The 16,581-nt window shown below is 36.7% G+C and overlaps 3 protein-coding genes across 11 annotated transcripts in view; all 3 read right to left on the reverse strand.

Moving 5' to 3' along the window:
- The window catches only part of LOC127995168 (rho guanine nucleotide exchange factor 12-like), a 58,277-nt gene extending 53,017 nt beyond the window's left edge, over positions 1 to 5,260 (reverse strand). For 6 of the 7 annotated variants that reach the window (XM_052591858.1, XM_052591861.1, XM_052591859.1 and 3 more), the window contains exon 1: positions 3,877 to 5,260. In XM_052591858.1, the coding sequence (XP_052447818.1) occupies positions 3,877 to 3,908 (32 nt within the window). In that variant the 5' untranslated portion in view covers positions 3,909 to 5,260. The remainder of the gene's footprint in view (positions 1 to 3,876) is intronic. The other variant, XM_052591860.1, reaches the window with a different exon arrangement.
- A 722-nt stretch (positions 5,261 to 5,982) lies between these two features.
- On the reverse strand, positions 5,983 to 10,154 carry LOC127995365 (TLC domain-containing protein 5). The gene is made up of 3 exons (XM_052591871.1): positions 9,915 to 10,154; positions 8,397 to 8,599; positions 5,983 to 8,089 (listed from the first exon to the last, which is right to left on the reverse strand). Exons 2-3 carry the CDS (start codon positions 8,590 to 8,592, stop codon positions 7,557 to 7,559), a joined length of 729 nt encoding a protein of 242 aa, XP_052447831.1. The 5' UTR covers positions 8,593 to 8,599; positions 9,915 to 10,154; the 3' UTR covers positions 5,983 to 7,556.
- Positions 10,155 to 14,445: 4,291 nt separating this feature from the next.
- LOC127995297 (cell surface glycoprotein MUC18-like) overlaps positions 14,446 to 16,581 on the reverse strand; it is a 59,262-nt gene continuing 57,126 nt past the window's right edge. For all 3 annotated transcript variants that reach the window (XM_052591868.1, XM_052591867.1, XM_052591866.1), the window contains exon 16: positions 14,446 to 16,521. In XM_052591868.1, coding sequence (XP_052447828.1) covers positions 16,501 to 16,521 — 21 coding nt within the window. In that variant the 3' untranslated portion in view covers positions 14,446 to 16,500. The remainder of the gene's footprint in view (positions 16,522 to 16,581) is intronic.

A 16,581-nucleotide genomic window follows, 5' to 3' on the forward strand; every position in this document is an offset into this window, starting at 1 on the left:
GAAAGAACATTCCCCTAAAAGCCATTTTAAACTGCCTATATGGCTCTCTTATGAGAATTCATACAAAACGGTCATATCATAAAGTAATAAAGCATCTCCAACTTGTGGCCTGGCCCAGTTGACAGACATTGTTTATGAGTGATGTCACCACTTCCCAAGAGGGGCTCGTACCGACCACAGATCAGCGAATTGCTGTGACAGAGAGCAAGCTGAACAGTACAGCCTTCAGCAAATGTTCAGCGCCATCAAACTTGCCACAAGCTACATGAATTCACTACTACAAATAAGATCACAGACATTTTTTGGTGTCTGTTTAGTTAATGTTAGCGTTATAAACTAACAGATTTCAGCTAACATTGCAGTCCTGGAAGATTATGAGGACTCACGGTCATATTTGATTGGTTTTGTAGTTAATATTTAGTTGTTGTTACAGTACAGACTACAATATTACACATCCACAGCAGGCTGACAAGAACAAACACAAACAGGTTTTTCTTTTTTTTCTTTTGTGAGGTTCTTTTAGAAGAAAATGAAGGTGAGTAAATGACCATTTCCATTTTTACGTGAACTATTCCTTGTGTCCTCTCATTTTCCATTCAAACATTTTTCTTCAAAAGCTATAAACAGTAGAAGATTCCAAATCCAAGATCTAAACAAAAGCACTGTTAAAAATGTTGCTTTGCTTAAAAAGAAGTCAACTAAAACACTTTCATTTTTTTCCAACTTATGATATCTTGCAAGTAATGAATATTATATTATTTAAACATTTGCTTGGTTATGAGTAATTGCTTCTTTAATTTGTTCTTAATCATTAAATGTGAAGTTATGTAGACTGAACCTAGTTTCCCTATTAGGTGTTTTTACAAATATACACCTGTTTAGTCATCAAGGCAGTTTCGGACACAGTTGTTGTGTTACTATGCAACCCAACAGATACATAAGCTTCTTTCTCACACGTGCACTATTTTTGAAAACATAAAATGCTTTTGGGAAGCTGTTGAGATTAAAGTGGTGATGTATAAAAGATTTCAGAATAAAAAGGCTTCTGACTCACTCACTAGTGGCAGACGCATTTACTCAGACAAATGACAAGAGCTGAGCGGAGCTCACTGGAGAGAAGAGACTGGAGAAGCTACCTGAAGAATAATTCTCTTCCAAAAATGACCACATGCTTTTTGAACTCACTGTCAAAACTCCAGTTGCCCAGTGGAGGAAACCAATGTACCACTGCAGCAAATAAAAGCCATCAATAGAACATCTTATTCACTGTCTTATACATTAAGTCGTTTTGGCTATCTACACCAACAACACTTATGCACATGTACTTACAGTGTATTACTGACCCAGATCTACATTGACCAAAGTCTTATTAACTTAGCCAATAAGTTATTATTATTCTTTTTTTATTATTTATTATAGTTATTATTATTTCAAAACACTGCAGTGTAGTGATATCCGGTTCGCAAACAAATCATTCGATTTAAGCGGATCTTCAAATCAGTTCGATTTGGTGAACTGGTTCAAGAAGATCCGGTTACCGAATGATTCGTTTGCAAACCGGATATCACTACACTGCAGTGTTTTGAAATCTCACAACAGACCCGGAAGAGAAGACGATGCTGAATAAAGTTGTAGTTTTTGCTATTTTTGGACCAAATTGTTTTTGCGATGCTTCAAAAAATTCTAACTGACCCTCTGATGTCACATGGACTACTTTGATGATGTTTTTCTTACCTTTCTGGACATGGACAGTAGACCGTACACACAGCTTCAATGGAGGGACTGAGAGCTCTCGGACTAAATCTAAAATATCTTAAACTGTGTTCCGAAGATGAACGGAGGTCTCACGGGTTTGGAACGACATGAGGGTGATTTATTAATGACATAATTTAGATTTTTGGGTGAACTAACCCTTTATATTAATGCTGCTCCATGTGAAAGCGCGCAGGTGATGGAGATTTAACGCTGATTACAGAACCGGCTTTAACGACAAGATGCACATTAAATATCGCATGCGATTTATCGTGCAGCCCTAGTAAAATGAGAATGAAGTCAAAAATTATATCTTAAATAGATTTACTTTATCAATTAACTTCCATTAACTAAATTAAATCAACATTTGGTGTGACCATCCTTTGTGTTTAAAGCAGCTTTTACCCAAGGTGCCCTGTCTCAGGTAGCTTTGTAGGTAGGTTGCTTGAAGCATCTTAGAGACGTTGCCACAGTTCTTCTAGATTTAGTCTGACTCAGTTTGTTCTGTTTCTTCATGTCATGGCAGACAAACTCGATGATGATCAGATCAGATCAGATCTCTGTGTGCAGCACTGGCTGTTGTCAGACAAAAATCTCACTGGATTATTACAATTAATGGCAAAATTAATGTTTGGAAATGTAAACTGATATTTCCTACTGACACAGTGTTGTAATAATTTTGGTCACCACTGCATATATATACACCAGAACATATATAAGCTTTACCGCACCCAGAACATCACCTTACCAAACCAGCCAGACCCTGCTCAGACTCTGACACTGAGAGAGCTTTAGTCCTGCTGTGCACCACATATGCATTCATGCAACTGGCACAATGGATATAATCAAAAAAAGAGTGGGTGTAAAAAGACAGAAGTGTCAAACAACATGTACCAAGGCGTAACTCCGTACACAGATGACAACACATCAGCTTACCCAGCATGCTTCTGCGTTTTGTTCTTTGAAGCATATGTGACTGGTCGAGTAATTCAGGTAACAACTCAAGGGGTGGAAAACCTCAACAAGTGAGTCACATCGAGGCCAGCTGTGCTCTGAAGAGCAGCATTAGCAGAACACAGCGAGATACCTGGAGTGACATACTGACCGCATAACTAAAGTGCTTCCTGTCATGAGCTGTGTGTTCACAGGTGTGTGCAATCAACACACATCCAGGCAGACTAATGCATCGCCAAAACAAAACAGCAGACACAAACCAAAACATCAGAGGCTATAAAGTGTGTAGATTCACATACATTCACATACGTTTATCTGAAAGACAGTCAAGTACATGTGCAGCAAGTAAATAAGTATTCTTATCTACTCTACTAATTTGTGAGAAACAGGTTTGTAACTGCATTTAAGACCAGACAGAACGACTTCAAACTAAACTCATAATAATGTTATCCATCATGATCTTTAAGATTGTTTTGGCACTAAGCACTGAACATTAACTTTGGTTTGGGTTCTGTATGGGGATATTTACTCATATTTCAACAGGTGACTCACGTGCACTACATAAACAGCACTGTGGCAGAACTATGGTACAGTAATGCCAAAACCATGCTGTGTGATGGGATACTAAATGATTGTTACACTAAAAATACTTGTACAATCATATTTACATGGTAATCCAAGATATTTCAAAGAATACCATGGTTCCAATACCACACATGGAAGTACCACAGTACATTTCTGAAAACTTTTGAGCTCTTTTAAGAAAACAACCTTATGAAAAAGTATAGTGACGGACAGTGCCGTCATGGTAAAGTTATAATATCGCATAGTAATACCATGCTATTTTATAGTAAAGAATGACAGCTATTCTAATAAACCAAAGTTTGTACACAGCATCCCGAGGTAGTTATAAGAATACCATGGTATTACTATGGTAAATGTCCAAACATCATGGTCTTAACCATGGCACTTTGTAAGTGATTTGTTTCTGTGTGTATTCCCACTTGAACAACAAAGCATTCATCATATATTTTGTTAAAGGCTGCCAGATAAATCTCAACAATAGTGTTTTGGATATGTATAAACAGCTTCATAAACCTAAGACATGTCACTATCATTATCATAAACACAATGTAACCTAATATATATATGTATAATGTCATAATTTACCTCTCAGCAAGCGTGGACTGTGTGCCGCTCATTGGGCTTTCCTTTCTTGATTTTCTTCAGCTCTTATCCAATTAGCATTTTACCATAGTAAAACACCTTTGTATAAAACCAACAACAGCCTGGTGGCACTTTTAGATTTTGACAGTTCCGTCTTGATGTGAATGGTGAAGTCTCCTCGTGAATGTAACAAGCTTATGTTTTATATTTCCACGGATTGTCTATGTTGGTTCCCGTAGTCATTTGACTGTAGCCCTACAGGACACAAGAGTTAGCGAAGGAAACCGACGCTAAACGCAGACACATAGATGATCAATGAAGCAAAACGCGTGTTGTCTGAGAAGCTTCATCATTATCCCAGCCAAAATGCCTCCACGCAGACCGACAGGATTCCCTCGTCTCTGTCTGGATACTGGATACAGTCGTCTTTGTCAATCCCAAACCACGGCTGGAAGTAAAGCCAGAGAAATAATCTTTTGTTAATATGTTGCCTTACGAATGAAGGAGACTGTTCAAAAGCTCGTCGCTCATATTACAGTCCCGAATGTTACTTCGTCCGTCTCGACGGTTTTCTTTCATTTCTCTCACTGAAATACTTCCAACTCGGCATTCCTAAACTGAACCTACTGAAACGCAGAATTTTCTGTACTGTAAAAGTTCACAGTACAGACTACAACATCAACTGAACCGCTACTGTAAGTCTGTAAACTACATATACATCCTTTTTAGGCCCCTTACACGCTGAATGGACTTTTTCTCCAGAAGAATGTGTATCCTGGCCACTTCCAATGTGTGGAAATCTGGGGAAATTCACTCAACGGATGGATTAAAGCATCCGCACGGTTCAACCGTTCATTGTAATCCCTTCCCCACATAGTCCAACTTCCAGAATACCCATATTTTCCACTCCAAAATCGGGAAATAACTTTACAAATCGTTTGATGTTTGCTCTAGAGGCAGCGGTTTAGTCCCCAGTTCAGGAATTCTGCTCAAAACAGCTTCGTTTCAAAGTGTAATAAATACAATCCAAACATAACGGATGTGCAACACATAGTTTCCTCTGGCGAAATGATTCCCTCTGTTCTTGCAATAATTTGTTTGTAAACTTTGGTTTAGTCGGGTCCTTCCCTTCTTGTCTCCATGTTTTCCGAAATTCAGTAGTTTTTAGCCGTTCTTTTCCCAACTATATCTGTACACCAGTGACTTCGTCTCTATACAAACGCGGATTAAGAAAACACACAGATGTGCGTTGTCACACGTGTCAGTTTCGCGCTGTACGAAGATTAAAAACGCAAACGCAAAAAAATCACAAAAATCCTGATAATTCCCGATTTTCAGTAAAATCACATCCCGGATCCCTACGCCTGCGACGCTTCACCACCTTTTGGCGTATCCTTCCGCGGTCAGCATATCGCCTTCCCAAATGTTGTAGACTAACCTACTGTATAGTTGTCAGCGGTTAAGTACTGACAAACTATAGGTAGTAAATTAATAAAAATTAGCCAGAATCTGTAAAAAAAAAGGTGTGTTCTGATGAAGAAACAGATCAATATTTCAATATTTATGCATATTAGAAAAAAAATTTAACTTCGATATACACAAATATATTCAGCATAAACCGCCGTATTGAAACATTCAATAAAGAATCTGGAAATATGAACCGTGAGAGATAAGTTATCGTTTACAGGCCTAAAAGAATTAGGATGAAAACAAAGATTAAATTAATAAAAGCAATACAGAAAGAAAGAAAAAAAAATCTGGGAATTAAAGACTTACAGAGTAAAGTTGTGATTTATTTGTCAATAGTTATCAGGAGCATATTTAAATCTTTTGCGCCACCTAGCGGTTTATTCCTACTGGTGTAGAAACTAAAAAACAAACTAAACAAATTAGTAATTGCCTTGTTCAGTAACATTTATCAATAATCAACTATATATATATATATATATATATATATATATATATATATACACACACACACACACACACACATTGGATCAAATGACCAAAACCGGACCAACAAATAAGCTTTTGGTAACTTACTTAACAACTAACTTCTTCATCTGAATCCACAAATATATCTTTAGTATTTTATATATCTTTACAGAATTTTGTTTGTGCAGCAAGACTTTATTCATATGGACTCATGCATACTGTCTAAAAGATCTGCATAGTAAACAGCCCTATATACAGCCTTCTTGCATTTTTTTGCCATTTTTAAATTTTACTGTGGATACATTGGCTATTTCAACCAATCACATACATAATGCTTCCTGCCTCCTGTTTAGGGTCTGTTCTTTAACAAAACCATTGCTTTAGGTAAGAGAGAAGAGTACCAGTTCAAACAGATCACACAAAATGTTTAAATGGATTGTTTGCCCCAAAATGGAAATTCTATTACAGTTTACTCATATTTGGTAGCCACTGACTTCAAAAGTATGGTAAAAAATAAAATGGAAGTCAATTCTAACATCAACTGTTTGGTTACCAACATTCATTAAAATACCTATTCAGCAGAAGAAAGAAACTCATACAGATATCAAACAACTTTTGTGAGTAAATGATGACAGAATTGTAATTTTTGGGTGAACTATCCCTTTAAGTTGCTTAAATCTATTCTTTTAAATCCAGCAAAAATAACTCATCAGCTTTGAGGATAAACAGGTATGAATTATACAGGAAGCCAATAGTCTTGCAGTGCTACAAGAAACCACTTGCATTTGAAAATCCTCAAGATCAAGATGTCAGTGGTGAATTGAATTTGAAGCAGACATTCAGCAGACATGCCTGAGAAGAAACTGTGTGAGTGTGGTTAGTTTGGGTTACTTTCAAACTTCTGCTAATTTGAAGCAGCATTGTATTTGGTCTCCAAATATCACTGAAGTTCCCTTCTGCCTGCTGAGGAAATACACTGGTGTCTTTTGCAGTAACAGGCAATGACATTGAGCAAGGACACCTTCTCCCACTGACAGACTCAATGGCATTAGAAGATTTGTTCCAAGAGTGTAATGCCTTTATACTGTTCTGTCTGAGGAAGTCCTGCTTGTTTTGGAAATGTCATGAGAACTCATAATATCTTAATATTTGATAGAAAATTCATGCCATTTAATAAAATCTTAATATGAAATCTTAATAAACCTTAAAAAATAAAAAATCTTGATATGTCATTGGAAAGTAATAAAAATGTAAATTAATAAAATCTTAATATGTGATGTGAAAGTCGTGAAAATTGAAATCCTATCATGGACAATTTGTGGAAATTAAAAAATCTTGATTTAATGAAGGTCATGAAAATAAAATTCTTAGAGTGTCATGCAACAGTTGTGGAAATAAAAAAATCATAATATGTCACCGAAGTGAATAATATATTAGTTATGAAAAGTAATGGAAATTAATAATATATTAATATTTAGTGGAAATTAGTAATATCATAATATGTCTTTGAAAAGTCATGGAAATTAGGAAAAATCTTTATATGACATGGGCAGTTTGCAGAGTAAATCCAATTTGAGAAAGTCAGAAATGACAGGAATAGCCATACTGGATTTACATTTTTGTAGGTATGTTTTAGATATAGAGAGTTTTTTAAATATCCATTAAAATGTAACCCTGTTAAATTAACAAAATATTTTTAGTTATATCAGCAAAAATTCTATTTCCCCAGTCCTAAAGCATAGAAAGGCCTATCTGACTTTAACAGCATGTCCATTAGCATCATTCAACTTGTACTGTTCCTTCCATCGCCTGTATTTGGTGCGAGTTTTCTTGCAGGCAAAACGTGCAATGTCTATCATGAAGATCCAGGAGAGAGTGTAAATAGCCACTCCACCGACTTTCACGACGAGCGATGGCTTCAGAGAGGATAATTCACAATAGAGCATTCTGCTCCCAACACCAATCCTCACAGAGGCAAACAGAAGAATGAAGAGCAGGTCCACCACGTCTCCTGCTAAACTCTCATAGCGGCCCATGCGCTTGAGGAACCAGCGGGCCTGCAGGAGCGGGTTGGTGATCTCACTGCCGAACAGGACAGCACAGGTCTCGATGCCCGACTCTCCCAGCCCTAGTGCAAGCACGAGTCCAAAGATGCTCATGGTGTGGTGGGCCAGCATCACCGGACCCTCAGTGCGGAAATACACACACCAAGCCATGTCAAAGAGGAAGTATCCTAAGCTGAGCACAAGAGCCAAGATCTGGAGAGATGTGTTTTCAGTACCTGGAAGAGAGTCAGAAGTCACATCCAATGAATCACTTACTGCACCAAATTGAATGTATCTATTCAGACCTGGCCTCTGAATGAATGTGTTTTTTCCTGCAATATATACAGTATGTAAACCTGATCAAATATTACAATCAAATAATGTTGAGTACATTTTTTCTCATGTTTATTTATTACTGTTTTGTTTAAAAGGTTCAATAAACCGTTCCATTTAATAGAAAATGTTTTGTTGTTGTTGTTTTTAATTTCGAACTATTATTTAATATGTCAGGCTTTAGAGGGTTTTCCAAACAGGACAACTTACCGGGGTGTGAGAAAGGCCATGGCCCAGCAATGAAGCCAATGTAGGCAGTCACACAGACGATCAGGATGCCGTGGAGCAGAGTTACCAGTCTGCAGTTCCACTCACAATCTCTCGCTCTGTTCCAGTGACACAGCAGCACATACAGAAAGAACCAGCCAATCATGCTGCAGCTCGTCTCCACAATCATCAAAGGCATCTCTGTACTGAAAAGACAGAATAGACATATTAAGATGAACAACTGTGTAGCAAATATTTGAAATTACTGACTGCATCAGGGTATTAGTTAACTATAACTAAAATCAAAAAGACTTGAAATCAAATATGCATTCACCGGCCACTTTATCAGGTACACCTGTTCAATTGCTTGGCAGCAGCTCAATGCATCTAGATGTGGTGAAGACAACTTGCTGAAGTTCAAACCGAGCATCAGAATGGGGAAGAAAGGGGATTTAAGTGACTTTGAAAGTGGAATAGTAGTTGGTGCCAGACGGACTGCTCTGAGTATTTCAAAAACTGCTGATCTGCTGGAATTTTCACGTACAGCAGAAGACCACACCGGGTGATGCTCCTTCAGCTAAGATCAGGAAACAGAGGCTATAATTCACACAGGCTCACCAAAATTGGACAATAGAAGATTGGAAGCTACTTGCAGCAGGATAATGCACCATGTCACAAAGCTCAAAACATCTCAGACTGCTTTCTTGAACATGACAGTAAATCACTTTACTCAAATGGCCTCCACAGTCACCAGATCTCAATCCAGTAGAGCATCTGTGAGATGTGGTGGAACGGGAGATTCACATCATGGAGGTGCAGCCGACAAATCTGCAGCAACTGAGTGATGCTATCATGTCGATATGGACCATAATCTCTGATGTCTGATACTCTTGAGTATTATGCCGCCAAGAATTAAGACAGTTCTGAAGGCAAAAGGGGGTCCAATCCAGTACTAGCAAGGTGTACCTAATAAACCGGCCAGTGAGTGTAATTTAACTAAAATGCATTTTTTTAAAACATATTTAATTCAGTTAGATGCTGAGGCCACATTCCTCATTTTTATGTCATGTAACTTGATGTACAAACAAAACTCAAATAAAACATAATGATCACTATATACATAGGCTACTTAAAAAAAGCATAACAAAGCAGAATTAATAAAAAATTAAGATAAATAGAAAGTTTAATAAAATATAAATTGTGTTTACCAAATACTTACAATTTCTGGCTGCATCATAGTTATTATAATTAACTAAAACTAAAACCATAAAATCAAGTTGACACCATTCCCCATTTTCATTACAATTTTAAATATGGATACTAATTACAAATATTAATAATAACTATAATGGTATCTAATCTAATAGTTTAATCTAATCTAATCTAAATGTTTATCTAGTTTTAAATTTTACAATATGTTACACCTTAGATAAGAGATAAGTTATAAAAAAATGCTTAATATCATCTCAGTTGAGTGTCTTAATAGTTCAAATGCATTTTGCAAAAAACTCATTTACAAACCTCAGATACAGCTCATGCGTATGGACCTAAACATCCTGGTAAATCCATGAGGTAGCTCCAGGCCTCTCCGCAACCCAGTGCATTCTCAGTGCATTACAGATCATGTCAGGACATCATCCATGCATGTGACATCTCCGACAGAAAAGTCCTGAAAGCGGTGTGACACGACAGACACAACCACGGTGTAAACTACAATGCTTCTGATCGCTCACTTCCTTTTCTCTCTGCAGCCTCAAGCCGCTTTAGCCTCTTATGAGATTAGACTCTTCACTCCCAATATACCCCCAGATAAATTCCACACTACATTCATCTGCCCATCCTATGACCTAACAGTGGGGTGATTTGTGCCCTCATAAACTTCCCACTTTAATTCCATTCAAGCTTTACTGTAGTAAGGGGGATTTGGGAATTGTGCCAAAAAGGGAAGTATTGTGCAACATCTTAGTCTCAGGTGCCTGAAGGTCATTACTTATAAGACACAGGATTAGTTTTATAGTCACAGTACACGCCAATCAACAGGGATACATTACTGCTAGTAGAAAAATAAAAGAGAACGGCTTGCGGAATTTGAAAAAAGTGATGACACAGGCTACATAAAGGTTTAGAATTTTTTTTATGGTTTTCTAAAGAAACTTTAAGTGATCAATTTTTAAAAGAACCACATTTTTGTTAGTGTAAAGAAAATTGGGAAAATCCAAAAAAAAAAAAAAAAAACTTTTCCACTATATAGTACCTTTTGTGTGATGGAAAGGTTCCATGGGTGTTAAAGCAACTGTATGTAGTTCTGTGTATTTTTGTGACTTTGGAGCCCCCTACAGTAAAATGAGTGGTATTTACTTCAGTAAACAGAGTGGTGGACAGCTGTACACAGTCGAGCATACTTCTTTTGTCACATACTGTTTTTCGCTTACTATATAGCAGGGTAGTATGCCATACTGAATGCAGCCATATGTTCTCCATAGCCCTCGCGGTACTGTGATGTCATACATCGACTGGTCTGCTACTAGGTATACAGAACAAATTATTTTTCTGTGGTCATGAAGTATAATTACTTCTACAAAAAGTACTTAAAAGAGAGTAAAATGCGATTTTGGATGCAGCCACAGTGTGAAGTGACGGGACTGATGCTTGTAGGTCACATGACAATGACAAAATAACAAATATTGTATTTCCAGGTTTGATTCCTGCCGTAAAGCAATCAACTCTTGCAGAATTCTCTTTATAGAAGTCAGTGTACCATTTGAAATTTTTTTTTAAAACATTTTCAGAGCCTAAATAATAACCTGTGATTCTCAAACGGAATTCAGTGGCATAATGTAAATGAAAACACCCGGATGCTTTCACTTTTCAAGTTCACCCAAGAAGGTCCTCTGATTTACAATGATTAATAATCAAAGTAAAACTTGAGGTCATATTAGCAGACATTGGTTCTGCCATCGTAAATGAACATTAATTCATTTATGCTCAGTTTTATGAGAGAATTGTAAACATGTCGAAAGATTGTGCTCTGCTGTCCTCATGCACATATAACAAATTTAAGTAAATATTAAAATATGAAACTTCACATTTTTAAAGACAAATCATATTTTGTTATTGTTGCCATGTACTGCCATGGACTGATTTCTAAAATCTGGTCTCAGTGCTGTTCCTAATTACTATCGTTTTGATTCTTGAGTATAAAGAAATACGGCTTATTGTTATAAATACATGATGAACTTGAGAAATGTCTGAAAATGTATTTATTTATTTATTTCTGGACAAAACGACAAAATAACAAGTAATAAAAATGGGAAACAAAATAACACAATTTCAACAAGTTTTAAGAAACAAGAACATAATTACAACAATTTTTATAGTTAATGATGACACAATTGAATCACTGGTGGTAACACCCCATATCAAAAACCTGTTCCTTAACTTTATCACCCAGGACATGACAATTTAACAAATTTATTTATTTATGTTTTTGTCCAGCAGGCCAAGCATTATTAACTATAAGCATAGGAATTGATCAACTGTATGATGTTTTGTGGGGTTGGTTTGTATTGTAAGCTAAAGTATAACTGTCAATCCTCTGAATGTCTTTATTCCATCTGGTTTAGTATCCTGTCAATCATCTTGCAATAATGTAAATAATCAAGCTATAATTAATAAAGTTTAAATGGGCTTGACCAGAGCATATTTCTGAAAGCCTGTATTTCTGCTAAACAATTTTAAATAATAAATTCCTTAAATAACAACATGGTAAGAGTTAAAGAGTTAAAGGGACTGAGCAGAAACAGAAGTGATCCACATGCACGGATGTCTGATAATGATAAATGAATCCTGATTCAAAGCAGCTCGAGACCTGTGTGTGATTTTAGTGACCTGTAGAGGGCAGCCTTCCTCTACATTTCTATCAGTTTGAAATGGAAACTATTTTGGGTTGAATTAAACATATTTCATGATTTTAGTCATGTCTTTCAGACATTTCTGATTATTGTCATAAGTAAGAATGACTCATGTTTTCAAATTTCATTATAAAAATGATGTGTCTGGTGAATTTCTTGAACTTCAGCACTATGGAATTAAAACTCAGAACAACACTAAAGGGGTAGTTCACACAAAAATTTAAATTTGCTGTGTTTTTTTTTAACACAAACCAAGATTTTAACTCAAACCGGTGCAGTCTGTCAGCAGGGCCGTGTTGTCCTAATGGGCAACATGGGCTGCAGCCCAGGGCCCCAAACACTAGCCCACTAACACCCGAGACAATTCTCTTTTACTAGCCCAAATAATAAAGACTTTTAAATATAGAAAATGAGTTAGGAGTGAAAATGGCAATCAAAAATATGTTTAATACACAAATATCAGCAAATATGAAGCAAATAATTGTATTTAACTATTTATAGGTTATCTGCAGAATTAAATAATAATAATAATAATTATGAGCTGCACAAGTAAAATGAACACTGCATGAGTGGTGTTGGACTTTGTCTATGGCAACATACAGTATTGAGCCATAAAATTACACGATTTACAATTCAGAAATAATAATAATAATAATAATAATAATAAATCTTATAGGCTACAACAGCATTTCAGCCTTTAGACCATTTTTATGAAAAAATTGATAAATCAAGCACATAAATTATGTCAATTTAAAACATGAACATTACTGTCTTAATTGTTTAGATTTGAAGAAGGCACATTAACTTCTTACTGATTTACAACTATATGTGTTTGCTGCATAAAAAAAAAAAAACATGAGTTGATATTTGCATTGATCTGACCATAAACAACAAGAAAGGCTTGTTGGGAATGCACATTCATTCTCTGCCACGAGGTGGCGCTTTAGGAGAGCTCAAATATCGCGGTTTCCCCGGTAACGGCTGTACACAAAGCAGCTCCACGCTCATCCCTTCAGATACATTCAAATTAAGACATCCGGGCTGCTTTTTGAATTGAAAAGTGCTGCTGTTGTGCCCAATTTATTTGGCAGGGGGTCAAAAATTGGGCACAACACATGTACTAGAAAAGCAGCCCACACTCTATATGTTCTCTTTCATTAAAAACATAAAAATAAAAAATAAAAATCATTTTCATACATTCATAGGCTACATATGTTGCCAGTATTTACAGCCAGGGCCACGCAGAGACTTAACGTTGCACTGTCTGTCAGTCATATAATGTAAGTCGATGGGTATCACGGCTAAAACACAATGAAAAAATACATACACAATCAAAACCAAATTAAACCCTACAGCTTGTGACGATACATTGATGTGTAAAGACACAAAACGATCGGTCTGTGCAAGAAACTATACTATAGTATTTATGTAGGTTTTCTTTTTGTTTTTACCTCTGATTCATGCAGTGTCCGAACTGTTAGAACTCTACTGAGCGCGTTCTCAGCAGCAGGAGCATAAGTCCTTTTCTTTTTCTTTTTGCTTTATGGCGGATCACAAATTTATAAGTGCATTACCGCCACCTATCTCTCAAATGGACCATTGACACTCTATCTACAATCTCAATAAGGAGTCTCAATGGTCCACTTGAGAGATAGGAGGCGGTCGCGTATGCATAGTCATGAGCCGCAGGGTTTAATTGTTTTATTTTATTGTATGTCTCATTCACTTCCATTATAAGAATGAAAGACTGCAATGGTTTGTGTTTAAAAATCTTCATTTGTGTTCTACTTTAGAAACAAAGTCACCTACATCTTGGATGCCCTGGGGGTAAGCAGATAAACATTTTCATTTTTGGGACAACTATCCCTTTAAGAACAATATGTTTGACAAACGCAAATGTGCCCTTCGTAAGTACTCATCTCAATAACAGATATCATGGAAACTGTGATTTAAATAAAACCAGCTTGGATCAGCAGATATTGTGATCAGTGCTGCCGGATGCTTCACTTGCAGACAGAGACTCTGTAAAAACACTCTTCTGTGCTTCTGGATTCAGATCTGCCAGAGGAAACACAACTGGACACCAGGAGGAAAGACCTGCAGTGAAAATGGTGTAACAAATGTGAAGCATTTCAAGAATGTTGAATGTAACATAACTTTATTTTTTTGGGCTAAAATGATACAAATAAAAAAATGCAAGCATCAAACGCATCAAACCACAAGTACTTAATTTACAACCATATGTAAAATCGAACATAACACATTGCGAACTGTTTTTGTAAACAGTCTACAATGAGAATGATAGTTTGCACTATTACAACAGAATTCGCTCAAGAGAATAAGCAGGGAAAGGTGCCAGTGTAGTATGCAGTGATTCGACAGTGTTTTGACAGGTCTCAAATGGCTCACACTAATATTTAGACAATGGAAAGATTGTTAAACAACAAAAAGAAAAGAAAAGAAAAGAAAAGGTGCCTGTGTTTCGGTTGTGAAGTGAACATGACTTGTAGAGAAAAATAAGCTGTACACAAAAAGACAAAATCGGCCTACTTTTTTTTTTTTTTTTAGCTTCTTTGATAGAATTTAAGCATAAAACAACATGAGAAGAATGCATGAGCTGAGCTATAATGAAATATGAATTGTCCAAGTGTGGTTTAGTGTTTTAACAATAGTCCTGGAGTTATTAGGGTCCAGTTTCCTCAAGCGCTGATGTAGATAACATGTGTCACGTCTTTATTGAACAAAAGTAAAAGCCAAAGCCACATTCAAGAACATGAAACAAGAAAACACTGCACATTAGAACAAATCACATTAATCGATAAATGACAGGTCTCATAAACTGTAATGGAACCATAGGTTTTTAGGCTAAAACGTACTGCTTCTCATGGCATTTAGGAAAACAACAAAACTTTCCCTTCACCAGATTCAAAGACATGCATGAAACAAACAAAGACAACACAAAGGTTTCAGTGTAAACTAACACTGATGTGAAAAAAGACACGTTTCCGCAGGCACTGCAGTTGAGGCAGAAACAGAGGGAGCTGCGATGGCCCTCAGCAGTCACCACACAAAGAGCTACAATGTCCTTCCCTACCACTATTTACAAACAGTACATGAGCTCCGCAGTAGTTTGAGTTGGACCGTACACACTATTAAGTGTTAGCTCAGTATCATTGACTGAATTGACTGAATATTTATGCCGTTATCCAGGCTGGATTGGGTTTCTTAATATCGTGAAGGTCTGTGTGTTTATGAAGACTACACATCTGTTATTCTCAATGTCTTTATGGAATGGACAGCCCTTCAAACTGAATTTGCATTTATTATTTGGTCCATTGGGGTTTTCTGGAACATCAGGAGTGACGGAAAAGGACTGAAAATCGCAAATATTTTCTGAACAGAGCTTAGAACGCACATCTGGAACGAATAAGGTCACAAGTAGGATCAATCGCTAAGCATATTTATAATATATACATTTTTGTGGTCTAAAAAAAGGACACCGAGCCTCATTAGTGAAACAAGCAGAATGAAAATCATTTGTAAAAACCAGTTTTATGCAAATGGTCAAGTTCAATCAATGCATTCATTTGTGCTTGAGGTGATGACATATTTTTGTAGGCCAACTCGGAAGTAAGCATCATCCTGTTTTTCTTGAGCAAAACCCAACAGGATTTTTCCATCAACTTTTGGGTTTCTGTATTTTGTGTCAGAATAATCCGTCAAAATATCCTGAGCTTGTATTAACCAGACCCCTTATTTCAGACAATACCAAAAACCATCGACTTCAGAATGATGGAAATTCGTTTCCAGACTTTGGCCTACAAAAAAAATGTCATCCCTGCAGCACTCTATTGGTTTTTGATGCAGCATGGTGCTCACATTAGATGTAGACAGGGTGTAAGAATGTTTTTACTCAGTCATTCATTTTGCTTGTGGTTAATGGATGGAGCTCGTGGTCTTGAAATTGGTCAATGGTTGAAGAAAAACAATGGTGAAGAGTAGAAAACAGAGAACAATCTTCCTTTATCGCTTGCGTCCCATGTATCCAAGCATGGATACTGCTGCTCACACACGAGATACAAAAGTACAGTCCATCTTATCCAGAGGTCCACAAGAGGTCCTCCAGCTCTTAAGACTTGATTTTTGGGTCAGCAGGGAGGTACAGTCGCCATCTTTAGTCGCCCACAAGTCTTCACTTATTTGCTAAGGGTGCGGTTCTTTATTCCAGGAAAAAGCGGCACATAATAAAGTTAAAGAGATGTTCCTTAGGTTTTCTG

The sequence above is a fragment of the Carassius gibelio genome, chromosome A5, assembly GCF_023724105.1.
Source record: "Carassius gibelio isolate Cgi1373 ecotype wild population from Czech Republic chromosome A5, carGib1.2-hapl.c, whole genome shotgun sequence".
Taxonomy (NCBI): Eukaryota; Metazoa; Chordata; class Actinopteri; order Cypriniformes; family Cyprinidae; genus Carassius; species Carassius gibelio.